General features: G+C 41.6%; 1 protein-coding gene across 2 annotated transcripts; it reads right to left on the reverse strand.

The window, feature by feature from the left end:
• Window positions 1–5485: 5485 nt before the first annotated feature.
• PRELID3B (PRELI domain containing 3B) lies at window positions 5486–9555 on the reverse strand. 2 transcript variants are annotated; one of them, XM_086622703.1, is made up of 6 exons: window positions 9465–9555; window positions 8328–8496; window positions 7867–7956; window positions 7222–7292; window positions 6345–6447; window positions 5486–5651 (listed from the first exon to the last, which is right to left on the reverse strand). In XM_086622703.1, the coding sequence occupies exons 1-6, from the start codon at window positions 9494–9496 to the stop codon at window positions 5532–5534; spliced, it is 585 nt and encodes a 194-aa protein (XP_086478829.1). In that variant the 5' UTR covers window positions 9497–9555; the 3' UTR covers window positions 5486–5531. The 2 variants fall into 2 exon arrangements, with proteins under 2 accessions (XP_086478829.1, XP_086478828.1); XM_086622702.1 differs by lacking the exon at window positions 7867–7956 and having other exon boundaries at window positions 9465–9528.
• Between the last annotated feature and the right edge of the window lie 4036 nt (window positions 9556–13591).

The following is a 13591-nucleotide window of genomic DNA, read 5'->3' on the forward strand; positions in this document are numbered from 1 at the left end:
GAAAGCAGGGAAATTGCATAGCTTGCTGAATGGCCCTCAAAACGGACAATTATAAATACAGAAAATAAAACTGTATAGAGCGTCAGGCTAAGAAGGTTCTGTGCTTCTAGTACGTCAGCTGGATCATTCAGAATATGGCATGATTATGAAATAGAAATAAATTCCAAGTATGGGTTCTGATACGCACTTCCTTACTCCCGATTTCACAACATACCTACTAGATTTTGCTGCAGCTGCTGTATGTAAATGAGTTGAAATCCAGATAAACCAAAGCAATCTCACAGGTAAATGATATCCACATAGTCCTAAAAAAACCTGTTAACAAGAACTCACCCACATGGTGCTACTGGCCATATTACAAAATAGATTTCTTACCAGGGTATCCACGAAGTTGAACAGGCTCTAGGAAAATCAAAGTTCACAGCAAGGCAATTGTTTCATTTGATTTGGTGTAAAAAGGATTTGGTACATAATTAGGAATTATTTACTACATATGTTGTTAATTTTATGATATTCTAACTGATGCTATTTTTTAGTTCCATTTTTTTGAAGTTTTTGATTAAAGGACTGTCAAATCTTTCTGGAGAAAAGAAAATGTAAAAAAGCCATCTTGTGCTAAACTTGGTGTGATATATATGTCTGAGAGGAAAGACTAACTTAACAATGTTACTGTTTTACAAAACTGTATTTTTTACTGTTACAATAACATACATTGTTTACAGTGTCAAATAGTCTTTCTAGTAGATCCTCCATTTCTCCTCTTTCAGTGTGTCCCACCTTGCTGCTGGCTGCATAAAGATTATATCACTTCTCATATTCATGTTTTTTTTGGCTCATCAGGTTGACTTGGCTCAACAAAGGGTGTGAAGACCACTATCTTCAGTGCAAGGGAAGCAGCAGGATGGCACAGCCAGGAACAAGGCAGCAGGCAGGCAGACACAGGACTGTTTCCTTTCATTGAAGGTGAGCAATTAGTTCAGCTTAGTTGTAACACGTAACCTCACCTCTGGAATAATTCAATTCTGTGGCAACATAAAGCTGTCAAATTATTTGAGAAAGAAATTACCAGGTCCTGTGCAAGTGGAAGAACAACCTTCGCTTTGAGAAACAGATTCTAAAACAACTCAATGCTTTCATACAAGCTCTCTTTATCAGCACTCTTCAGTTCTTCTGTAAATGTGAACCTCCACAGGATGCTGATCTTTCCTTTGAACTGACGATCTGTCACTGCCAGGGGACTTGGAAAGGTTGCAGTTACTGGACAATGGGTGCTTAGGTTTACCGTATGAGACATTTATTGGAAATATGCTAGACTGTTCAGTTTAACTGGAAGTACAGACCACAACAGACAGATCAGCAATGTTGTAGGAAATGGTGGTTAAAGCTTTTTCTGTTTTTTTCCACGACAAACAGCTGGTTTAGATTTATAGTTAACTGCTATATGACTGAACAGGTGCTGACACTCATTGTCAGAAAGAAGAAATACTTTGTAGGTAAATTAAGCCTTTTTAAAAGCATTTCTACTGCTGACTGAAGTGGCATTATTTTAGTGTTCATATAGACACAAGTCATTTCACTGTCATAGTAAATGCACGATTTTGCTTTCTTCCATGTAGCAGCTTTCATAATTTCAGATTGTCAAAAGCAGTACCTTGCAGAACATGAGCAGCAAGCAATTAGCAAGGTGCACAAACACAAGTCTTTAACAAGTTTATAGTGCGGATGGGTACATGGAAGCTAGATAACTACATACTATTGAAAAAAAAATTTGAACTCTATAGATCTGGTCTTCTTAGAAGGCCTTGCCGTTAACAAGTTAATCCATTATATTGCTACTTCAGCCATCTTGGGCCTGTTTAAATCAAGAACTGAAGGACAAGGTGAGTGCAATTTACAGTAAAAAAATATTAACACCAAAAACCCACCACTGGTATGACAAATTCCTATATCAGACCTGAGGGAAAGTAATTTTTGCATTCCTTGTTTCAACTTTTAGATACAAAATCAGGTAAGCAGTTTCATTCCAAAATCTTTCTGTAGGCATGTGGCTACATCTATACAAACATTCGGGAATCAAAGAGCAGCACTGTGTTTCCATTAGAACCAGCAGATGACGCAAGTGTTCAGTCTCAACAGAAGAGGACATTTAGCTTGCCAAGACCTCAAACTTCCAGCTACTGCAATTTAAACTTCTGGTTTTAAATTAACTGTAATAGCATTTCTGGATGCAACCTGCTTTAGAAAGGATGCTCTGGAGCCTTGCAGTGTATCCCTCCTCCCGACAGAAATCCTTAGTAGCTGTGTTGGAGTACTTTATGGTCACAGGAACATGAGAAAGTCATCCAAAATAATTAAGACAATGAACAGCAAGGAAGCCTAACTATTGCTGAAAACTTCAGAAGGCGAGCAGTGGGAACAAAAGGTTTAACAGTGCCATCTTAAATGTTCCCCAGGCCATTCAGCTTTGAATTTAAAGCTTACTCACTTCTGTTGTGTTTCTCAGCAGTTATATGGGTGAGTTTGAAGTTTTAGTGATTTAAAAGCCTAAATCTGCAGATAAGGTAAAACACAAATCCATTTAGGCAAGCTGAAGCAGGCAGGGATCCACAGAGACCACACCACCGATTCATTCACTTCACATTCCCCCACCTCTGCCCCTTCTCTCCCCCCTCCCCTCTCCCTTTTTTTCTTTCTTGCTGGTCCTAGTGTTGTCCCTCCAGCTGTGGCTTCTTTCTCTTAACCACCTCCTCCATTCCTTCTAAGCACCAGAACCCACAGCTTCTCCACCTTAACCTCCAGTCATACTCACTGCAGTATCAGTGCATTCACCCATAGCACCTTGCATTCATCAGAGCATTGCCAGCCATGACAGGGCACTGCAGCGCACTATGAAGCTGATCCACAGGGAACACAGGACGTGCTGAAGTGGCTAGTGAGTAGGTACGCACACTGAGCACAGGGCATGTATCTACTTCCTTCTCCTGCAATGGGACAACACATACGTAACCGCTGCACACACAGTCGCCCACTCCCCATCTAGCAAAGCTGCTTTAGGTGCAGTCTCCTGTTGTGAGAATTGTGGGTAAGCAGGCACGCTGGTAACTGACTGTATGAACCCTAATGTTTTGTTCTCTTCTGCTCTCAGCAATACTGACATTAGATTCCACATGCAGAGACAAATTCCTTAGCGGGTAACTAGCATACAACTCTCAATCCAAGTAGATTGAAAATCTTTCCACAGGATGTAGCAAACTGAAATCTGGTCCCTAGTTAATGTGTCAGATTTGCAGAAAAGCAGTTATTAAAAAGCAAAAAAAGACCACAGCAGCTATAAATGTGCATTTTAGGAAACTCATTTCAATAAAAGAAGCTTTTAACTCCAGTGTATTTCTTCACTTTCACCCTCCTCATTTTAGGTTACTCACCTAGCAGTTAAAAAAAAAACAGATCAGAAAGTTTTGGGAATTAGCCAGAACTCAGGTTAAGATTTTATTTAAAAAGCGCCACATATAGAAAGCCATAGGCCCTGACAGAATGAGAATGCAGGCATATAAATAAAATAGAACAAAAGAAAACCATTATCTTTCAGTAAGTTGTTGAATGTTTGCAAAAATTAAACAGTCAGGGTTTTTTTCAGTGCAAGGGCAAACTGTGAGTTCATACTATACAGTCTTTAGTGCAGAAAAAATAGGAAAAGAAAAAAATCAACTTTAAAATGCCAAGTGGTGCTAATGGCTAAACAAATATTTAAAATCAGTTTCAAGCATTGCGTTTTTATCAGAAATGATGGTACAGTTCTGCAGAAGTGTCACATATGCTTTTTAAACTGAAATGCTATTTCAGTTGTAATAGCCTCCTGTAAAAGCATGGCAAACCTCAGTTATTTCAATTTTTTAAGGTACTCCCACACCATTTCTTTTTAGAAAAATATTTAGAACAGTTAAATTTTTAAAAGATATTTATATACACATCTGTTTTTTTTTTCCCGCTACACAGATCTTACAGAAGATTGTGCTCCCATGTGTTTACCACTTAAAATAAGCTCTGCTTCTCTCTAGAGCAGACACTATTCAATAGGCAATTCTGATAGAACAGAAATAGCATGCGATGTAAAATGCGCTTGGACAGGTGATGTTACAGTTCTTAAAGGCTAAGAGAGAGTCTCGAAATTCCTTGTAAGCTTAGAATCAAAATTCCAGGAAAAGCCTCTGGCACTAAGATACAAGCATCAGCTAATTCAAGGCTGTGTCCTTCCATTTTCCCTTCACACCGAAGGGGCCTCATGGGACAGCCAGCCTCTGCTGAAGTCAACAGGACAGCAGCAGACTGGTGTACTGCGTAAGGGAGGATGTCAAGGCCTGACTTGTGAGTTCACACAGCTGTGGGGAACAGTACCAAGAATCCACGGCGAGTACCAAGAAACAAACACAAACTGTAGAAAACATTTTTCCTCAAGATTTTCATTTAAAGAGCCCTGTATTGTGAGCAAATTAGTTCCAAAGGTAAAGGATCTTCTGGAACTTAGAACATTATGTTTAAATTATTCGGTTGATGTATAATAATTCAGTTGATGTAACAGGTTATTTTTGGAGCATGACCAAGTTAACAAGTGTATCGTTAACATTCTTTAGTATCACTTATGTTTAGGTATCTCTTTAGCCAACTTCACAAAGGTTTTTTAGTCCTTTAAGTGGTTCTTTGAAATTCTGAAGTGAACACCTACTACTCTTAGACAACCTACCAGCTTGCAAGATTTTAAGGCTCTCTGCTTATTGTACCCCTTTATTTAATGGGCTTTTAGAAATGGAGGTACTTATTCTAGAAGATTAAGATAAAATTTTATATAAAGCTACTGCATGTGCAGCTCATTAATGTCAGATTTAGGACCAGAATTTAGATCTTAGTAGGTAAGAGACACTTTGTGTGTTTTACCTACACTGACTGAAAAGCAATTTGAGTACCATGTTAGCTCAAACAGTCAAACAAGTTAAAAAGCTTATCAAAAAATATTTTATACATTCTTTTGTATTTCAAACATCAAGTAATAAACTTTCTATTAAACCAAGTTGTATCACACAACTATCAAAAATTAACACAGAACAATGCTGGAACAAACTATTCTGTTTAATTTTGGGCTTGGTCCCAAAAGAGGTAGTCCGTAAGTCACACAAAAATAAAAATTCCACAGAAGTTAACCTAACATGCCAGTCTCCTCCACCATATGCAGCCTCATCTCTCAATAAGACTGTTTCATATATGAAAACATTATAAGTTAGTGTTCATGTAAATACAGGAACTATACTTGAAAATTATTTCTTCATCTGTAACCGAAATCCGGTCCAGCTGAACCAATATATTAACTAGGCTTTGCGTATCAGCCTCATTAGTAAAAATTTAGCTGTTCTCCAAATTAAATCTGAAATGTGCCTAAGACACAGGTATGCCTTTCAATAACAAAGGATACATGTATTTAGGTCTGGAGAGAAGCTTCAGACTGTTAAGCCTCATTAGTAACACAGGTATATTTACTATCATTTCTCTACAAATGCTGCGGCTGCCATTGAATTCCTCATGGTTCCTCTTGCTGAAGCTGCTAACTCTTCAATTTCAGCATTCAGTCTGTTAATCACCCATTCCAATGCTTCACGGCCCTACAGTTAAAGAAAAGTTTATCAGTGTATAAATCTTAGCAAACAAGTAAATAGGTTAAATTCTGCCTTACTGAAAATGTCTAAAGACACAATAGTTGAAAAAGGAAGAAAAAGTGCAGAAATACATCCCTCTGTAATATTTTTTACTTCAGTAAGCAGAGTACTGCAGGAACAGGTACTGCCTTACACTTCATGGAAAAATTCCTATGTCAGCAGTGCTCACGTTATGAACCACAAAAGGCTTTTTAACTAGATTGCTTTATCATTCCTGAGGCTGAACTCAAGACAACTTGGGATTCCCAGAGGACAGCCTCTCAACTAAAACACCACTTCATTACTCCCATGTAACTCCTTCAGATCTGTCTGGATGTACATCCTTTTCCAATAGCAAAAACTAATAGTTGGCATAAAGAGGGCAGCAAAAGAGTGACGGCACCAGACTGTTAAGTGAATGGAGATGTTTTTCCGGTGAAGATTCAGAGAGCTTTGCCAATAACAATTTATTATCTCCATTCACAAGAAGGAAAACAAAGAGATAGTTTGGCAAGCTGAGCGTTCAGTCTCTACAGTAAAGGCAGCAGAACTATGCAGACCCTTCCTAAGGTTGCTGACAAAGCCAAAAAGTAAAAAAGATTTTTATTCCTTTTGTCATTTAGCCAGTAGTCACACATTTTACACAAGCCTTATACTTACTTTATTAGCATTGGAAGAAATTGTGTTTGCCATTAGCCCTTCTAGGTAACTGCTGAGACTGACACCTTTTACAGATATTATTGCTTCTTGTGTCAAAATGGTTCTGAAATAGAGAGCAGGAAACCCAATTATTCCGAGTAGTTTAAAAAAGAATGCATTGGTGAAAGAAACTTGCTCCTCCCCAACAAGTACATTCCCTCAGCAGCTTCCCTGTGTAACACAGAACTTCTTGCCCCATAAACACAACCCACTTCCACTCATAAAATAAAAACCAAGAGTCCCCACGAAGTCAGCATCCCTTTGTGGCATTCAACTATTTCCATCTTTAACAGCAGGAAGTTAAAGAGTGGAAACAACACAGGTATTTAACATTTCTGACTGTCATGAGAGAAAAAACCTCTTAAGTTAGAATCCCTAGAAAGATCCTTCAGAGTTATCACTAATTCCAGCAGTATAGACTAAGTAAGCTCTAAACCCGCCTTAAAAAAACTCCAGCCAAAACCCAAACCTCCAAAATTATAGAATAAAGGCAGACAGATGTGCCTTCTAGTGCAGGTTCTGTGCTCAGGCGGATGAAGAGATCAGAAATAAGGAGCTGATAACTGAAGATGCACACAAACTCAGTTACAGATAGAACACCTCACAACTCCCTGAAAAGCTGACCTGAACTGGACTCCATTGGACACTAAGTTTCCCAGTAGTGCTCTGCAGAAGCAATGTCACTAGAGAAAATGACAGTCCATTTAATTGTTTTTTAGACAAGTTACCAAAACAGAGGTGATGTAAACCTCATCTTCTGTTCAAGGGAAACCATGGAAATTTTCAAAGCCAAAGTCTGTACTACTTCAGGGCAATCTCAGAACAAAGAGATACTTACTTGTCTGGCTCATGAGGGTGTGGTTTATAGACAAGCCTCTCATCTACTGACACTAGGTTTGTAAAGGAAATCTGTAGAATATGAGACAAGATTACCCCTTGATAAAAATGTTGAAGGAATGTAGTAAATAAAACTACATTCAAAACTAATGCTTTTATCAGATTTAAACATTATACGTTTCCTGCAAGCATTAGGGTGGTAGAACAAGACAGAGAAATCTCCAAATTCAGCATTTGCTGATCTAGTTCTGTCTCCTTAAGTTTTTGGATCATTTACCAATATACTCTACCACATTTACATGAACATTTCAACAGTGGGATCAGACAGATGGAATAGTACAAAGACCAAAATGTTACACCATTAGGAAATGGTGACAGTGTACAGCGAATGGTTTTAAACATTTTTTTCCTAACACCGTCCCACCCCCAAAACTACTCCTGTCCTGCTCATCAGTATGTTCAGATGCTCAGTCCGGATGAGTTCCAAAAACCTAGTAGCTCCTTTCTGAAAAACAGAGCTGGTCAACTATAAATGCATTACTTACACCTTTAACTTGTACTGTTCTAACGCAATTTTCAAGATGATTTTCCTTTTGAAATTTACAAGGTATTAATCTATTTCAATTGCATAAACACAGCTACTTACATTACTGGATTTCAGCTCCATTGTTTTTTTCACTGGGTCAACAACAGAGTGCTCCTGAACATATGTCTTTGTTCTGCATGTGCCAATGAGCTAGAAGACAGGCAAACACATACGGAATTCATTATACTAACCAATTGCCATTTTTTAGTGCCTTTAAATGCACTAATAGTGGTTCTTGTATTGAACAGACACCAAGACAATAGAATCAGGGTTTAGCTTAGAATAAAACTCTCCAGTTGAGGTAGATCTCCTATTCAAGATAGAAGCAATCTAAGATCTAGGCATTTTTTTTGCTACCAGGAAGTCACTATATGTACTGCTGTTGAACTTTGCCGCTACAAAAACGCTTTGTATTTTTAAACCATTAAAGTTATGAAACATTACACATCTATTACAACAGCTGGTTCACAACCTTCCCCTCCCTCTGGCATCCCTTTCAAGCTCTGCAATACAGTACGTACTGATTTCACGATGGAGGGTATTCCCCATTCTGTACTAAGCAGTCTGTGGCTGTGCAACTTCCCACTGGGGTCTATGTGTCTGTCCAGGACATCGACTCCAACCACGCTGGGGTTCATGGGATTCGGGTATTTCTGCATGGCAGCTGTCGTTACCGTTTCCCAGGGGTGACTGCCAAAACAGAATCGAGACACAAAGTTATACACCTCTGTTTTTTAACAGCTTTTCTATTAAAACTGAACACAATACATCCATCAATTCCTACTTTTAAAGGAGTTCAATTTCCAGTTTGCGACCCCACCAATATCCTTCAGTAGAGAAAAAACATCTGCTTCGTGGGTGGGACAGTGGTACGTGCAGGTTAACCATACGATGCACCTGATCAATCAGGACTCCCGAGCACAATTACCTTCTGGCTTATAATTTGATAAGACCATTTTCGCTGTGACGTAACACTGAAAGATTCGAATTTCTTCAGGTTTCAGTAACACTAGAGCAATTTATTAAGGTGTTACTTTCCTTTAACAAATGTTTCCTTCGGATTATTTTTCAACATAGGTGTTTTGGAGCACTTGAGCCCCAACAAGATGAAGCTGCTCACGACGCTTTGGTCAGTCCTACGCCCGGAGGGCGAGGACAGCAACGGCGACACGGCAGCGGGATCCGCGCCACCCCGGTATGCGTCCCGCTCTGTTTTTCACGCGGCTTCCACGGGCTCACCGGCTGCGTTTCCTCAGACGCCCCCCAGCAGACGGCAGCCACCCGGACACACCGCCCGCCGCGCTGCCGGCAGCGGCGCCCGCGTTCCGGTAGCCGGGCTGCGCCCCGGCCGCCCGGGCTACACCTCCCTGCGGAGCGGCCTCAGAGCCGGCTGCGGCTCGGTGCTGTGCCCGCCGCGGCCACACGCCTCCGAGCTGCGCCCGCCGAGCGGCTGCCCACAACGAGTGACCCCGGGGCGGCAAGGACGCGCAGGGGGAAGGTCAATGGAGGCGGGCGGGCCGCGGGGCCACAGCACGGCTGCGGCGCCGAGCCGGCCCGGGGGCGGATGACCCAGAGGGGGCAAAGCCCCCTCAGCCCGCCGGAGAAGCGGCCGCCCTCCCGCGGCTTCCCCCCTCGCGCGACTCCCGCGCTGCACTTACTCGAAAACGTGCTCCGAAGTCCAGATCTTCATGGCGGCGGCGGGCGCGGGGCGGGATGGGGGCGCCGCCGCCGCCGCCGCACTCTCCTCACACCCCGGCGCCCGCGGGGACAGACACGGCCGCCGGCACCGCTGCGCCTGCGCAGCGAAGGGCAGGGCAGGGCGGGGCGCGGAACGCCAATCGCCGCGCGGCGCCGCGCCGCGTCAGCGGGCGCGTATCGCGTGAGGCACGCAGGGAGCCCTCGGCCGCCGGGCTCGGGCGGCTCACGGCGCCTGCGCGCGGGGCGGCTGGGGCGGTGTCGGCTGCTGCCGGGGCTGTTCGTGTCTCGCCGGCCGCGGCGCTCAAGGGTGACGTTAAGGCCGCAGCTGTCCCGATTCTCCCGTTCTTCCCCCCGCCGTGGGCTGAGGTGTGGATAAAGCGCAACCAGGGAGCGCTGTCAACGGGGAGCTGAGCTTCGGTTACACGTGAAAACGTTTGAAGCGGCTCGAGCGTGTTGAAGACGCTCACGTCGTACGTGTAACCGGTCAGGCCCCTCTCTTCCCGCCTCGGGTCAGTCAGGCCGGCGTTACAGCGGGCAGCGTGCCCGCCTTGCACCGGGACGCCACGGACTGTCCGGGGTCAGCCGTTCCGCGGCTGCCGGTCACCAGGGGGCGCGGAGTGACCGCGGCGGGGCTGGGCTGGGGGCGGGACTCGTACCAGTGTTATTTAACGGATGCGTGAGCAGTCGTACCAATGCCCCACCCAGCCCGCCTTACTGGTGTCCTCGGGCAGTGTAAGTACACTGCCTGGAAGTTATAACCAACAGTTACAAAACAGCCTCTTTAATATTTTCCATGTTAAGAAGCACCTTCTGTAACAGGCAGGCTCTGCCAGAATGGAAGGGTTTCAACTGGCTGGAACTGTTTCTCTTACTCATCCTTGTAATAAACCAGAAGTGATTTATAAGATTAATAAAGCAGTAAGAAATCAGTTAAAGCAACAAATGAACCCACATGGATTTTGTGGCACATCATCAAGCATTTTCTTCTGAAACTCTCAATGTTGAAAGTGCCTTGAGTTGTGTAGAAATTGTATTTTTTTCAAACAGGGAGACAGCAGGAAAGCATTTCATGGACACAACTCTCAGGCAGTGAGTGACTGTTATGTACTCATAACTGCACAGTAATGGCCTCACTGGAAAAGGTTGAGAGGGAAATTTCCCAGAAACGGGTCACTTCACACAGTGAAATTTCTAGCGTCTTTCTGCAGTGCCAGAAATCCTAGCTGGTCAGTGGAAAGACTCAGGTTTTGTGAATATTCCCATGCATTCTCGTTCACACTGAATGTCAAATGCAGAAGCTATTATACAGACAAGCGACTATTTAATGATCAGCTAACAGATTCTGTCAGTAGCAAATACTTTAATGAGAGCTGTTAAGAGAGTAGGTTTTTGCTGGAGAAACCTATCTTGATCTTAATTTTCCTGACTCCTCCACCTCATAGGACTATTTCTAAACATCGTTAACATGCTATTAATCTATCCCAGCATACAAAGTTATTTCTGGAAGATTGGAAGTCAGTTCTAAAACCAGTGTAGTCTTAGTACCCACTGAGTGATTCTTGCAACTGGAAAATTTTGCAAAGGATGTTAAAAATGCTAAGCACTTTGAGAGGTCTCAGAATGCAAAACATAGTTGTGGAAGATGGTGACCCTTAAATAGACATTGGCAAGCCAGCAGATATCCAACTCCTATCCATTAGGCCATCTGTAGCTTCTCATCAGTTTTTTTCTGTGAAAGAAATGTTAACTGCTGGAAGCAAAGCAAAATGACAACTTCAAGAAGGAAGCATGTCAACAAACAGTGCAGATTAGGAGCTAGATCTCAACAGTTCTTAATCGTATAAACTTCAGTTTATTTTAACAGGAGTTTTGCTCAAGTAAGTTTCTGTATTTGAATGATATCAAAGGCTGAACTACTTATAACCTGACTTTTAAAAGGAATAATAAAACTATAAATAATAAAAGCAGACTTTAGGAAAATAAAATGCTCATTTGTAACTGCAGAGGAAAAAGTTGCACATCCTTAAAGTTAGAATTCTTTATGTTGGTGATGTTGCATCTTGAGAATATTGTGTCCATTTTTATGAACAAGAATTTAATACTATAAAATTAGATATTTTTTCTTCTATATATTGACAGTATCTGTCTAATAATTGAAATCAAAGAAAACATTCTTTCATTTAAGCCTGTCCAGTTCCAGGTACTACCAAGACAATCATTAAGGACCATAATGGACATCTACAAAATAATATAAAAATCTGTGGAAACCCGTGGTGAGATTACTTAGTTCATATGTGTCTTTCAGAGGCTGTTGGCTTATGACTCTGCTAAATGCAACTGATGCATGAAACGGGCCTTGTGATGATATGCTTCATAGAGATTTTGGCAGAGGAATCTCCTTGGCATGACTAAGACTTGAAATTGCGATTGGAATTGTGTGTGAAAGCACTCTGAGGTTCCATGAATTTACTCACAGAATGAGACACTCTGATTTTGTATTTTCAGACCCATGTTTGCCAGCAAGGAGGTGTGAATCGTCCCCTTCAAGCAGCCTCACAAAACGTCCATCATTTTGACTGAAAAGCAGGAATGTCAGGAAATAGCTAACAAACCAAAAGTCACCTTATCTCCAGCATTAGGTCCAGATCATTCATGCACGCCATAATGGTTGCCAAAACCCCAGACTGTCAATCCCACTCAGGCTTAGACAATTATTGGTTTAACTTTCTGTAAGAAAAATACAGGTATTGTGTCACACTTAGAAAAGCAAACACCATCCTGCTTCAATCCCAGAGATCAAGTAGACCACTCTGCAGTACAAAATGTCACATTTCTAAACTGAAAAGGGTTTGGTGGCAATGACAGTGATTCAAGGTGCACTTCTGAATGAAATGAATGCAAGTCAGAGGTAGCATTCATCATGGATCACCACAACCAAATTTTACAGTGGTAAGATTGCAGATGGCAAATACAGTGAAGAGTAAGTGGGGAAAGGTCCGTATTTAACTGCTGCACTTCCTTGCAATAGACAGGATATGAGCTCTGTTTCTTACCCTGCTTCACGTATCACAACAGTTTCCAAATGACAAACTGAAGCAAATTTACTATTTCGTACACTTAAGAAAAATGTATTCTCCTGTCATATTCTGAAATATAGCTAATGCTACAATAGTACTGCACCAGTTCCTTGAGCTGAAATTTTTTGATGTGTGTGAAATATTAGTATTTGCATGCAGCATTAATCAAAACCATTTGAAGATCTTGTTCTTTCCTTGAGCTGGAAAAACAAGTTCCCACTCCCTTTGTCAGTCTGGCAGTTGTACTGGCAGAAAACTTAAATTATCGATGTTTTCTTTTCCAGACATACCTCTTCAATGGCCTTCATTATACAATTCTTAATGAATACCTCAGCTATAAACACTCTTTCACCATCAGCAGTCAATTCAGTGTATGAGGCTGTTAGTGCTTGGCTGTATTTTTCTCTATGTACTTCTCTAAAAAGCTTTGTTGGATAGCAGAGCTCTTTTCAGTGCTTCCAGAATCAGGTCTTTAATGCCTTGCAAGTCATTGTACATCTCTGTATGAAAAGGTCACCTCAAATTGTACTTTTAATAAGCAAATAGTCATCTTTTCAGAAAGAAAGCACAGCAGTACATCAACATAGGATACTTCCAACTCCACTAGTGTTTTTTATTCTCATATTTTAATAGGAATTTTGTTCAAGTAGTTTTGATCCTTCCAGATTTCTGATTAGTATCAAAAGGAGAGGCTAATGGGAATATGCCACCACTACACAATGTATCACATCCTGAAAATATGGTGTTAGTTGCAAATGACTTTACATGATGATATGTTTACTGGGTCAGGACAGAGCTCAAACTGTGTCATGGATTAACATTCAGATGCTTCAGTGCGTCTCTTTCTCTCTTCAGAGAAACATAGAATAAAAGTATTTCCTCTTCAGTACTGAAAATGTGGTTTTATAAAAATAACCAGTATTCTTTATCTTTTTTTTTCTCCTCTGCATGGCATTAGCAGTTCCACTGCTGTTGCTGAGTCCTAACATCTGCTTCTCACTGCTTCAGCA

The sequence above is a fragment of the Tauraco erythrolophus genome, chromosome 18, assembly GCF_009769465.1.
Source record: "Tauraco erythrolophus isolate bTauEry1 chromosome 18, bTauEry1.pri, whole genome shotgun sequence".
Taxonomy (NCBI): Eukaryota; Metazoa; Chordata; class Aves; order Musophagiformes; family Musophagidae; genus Tauraco; species Tauraco erythrolophus.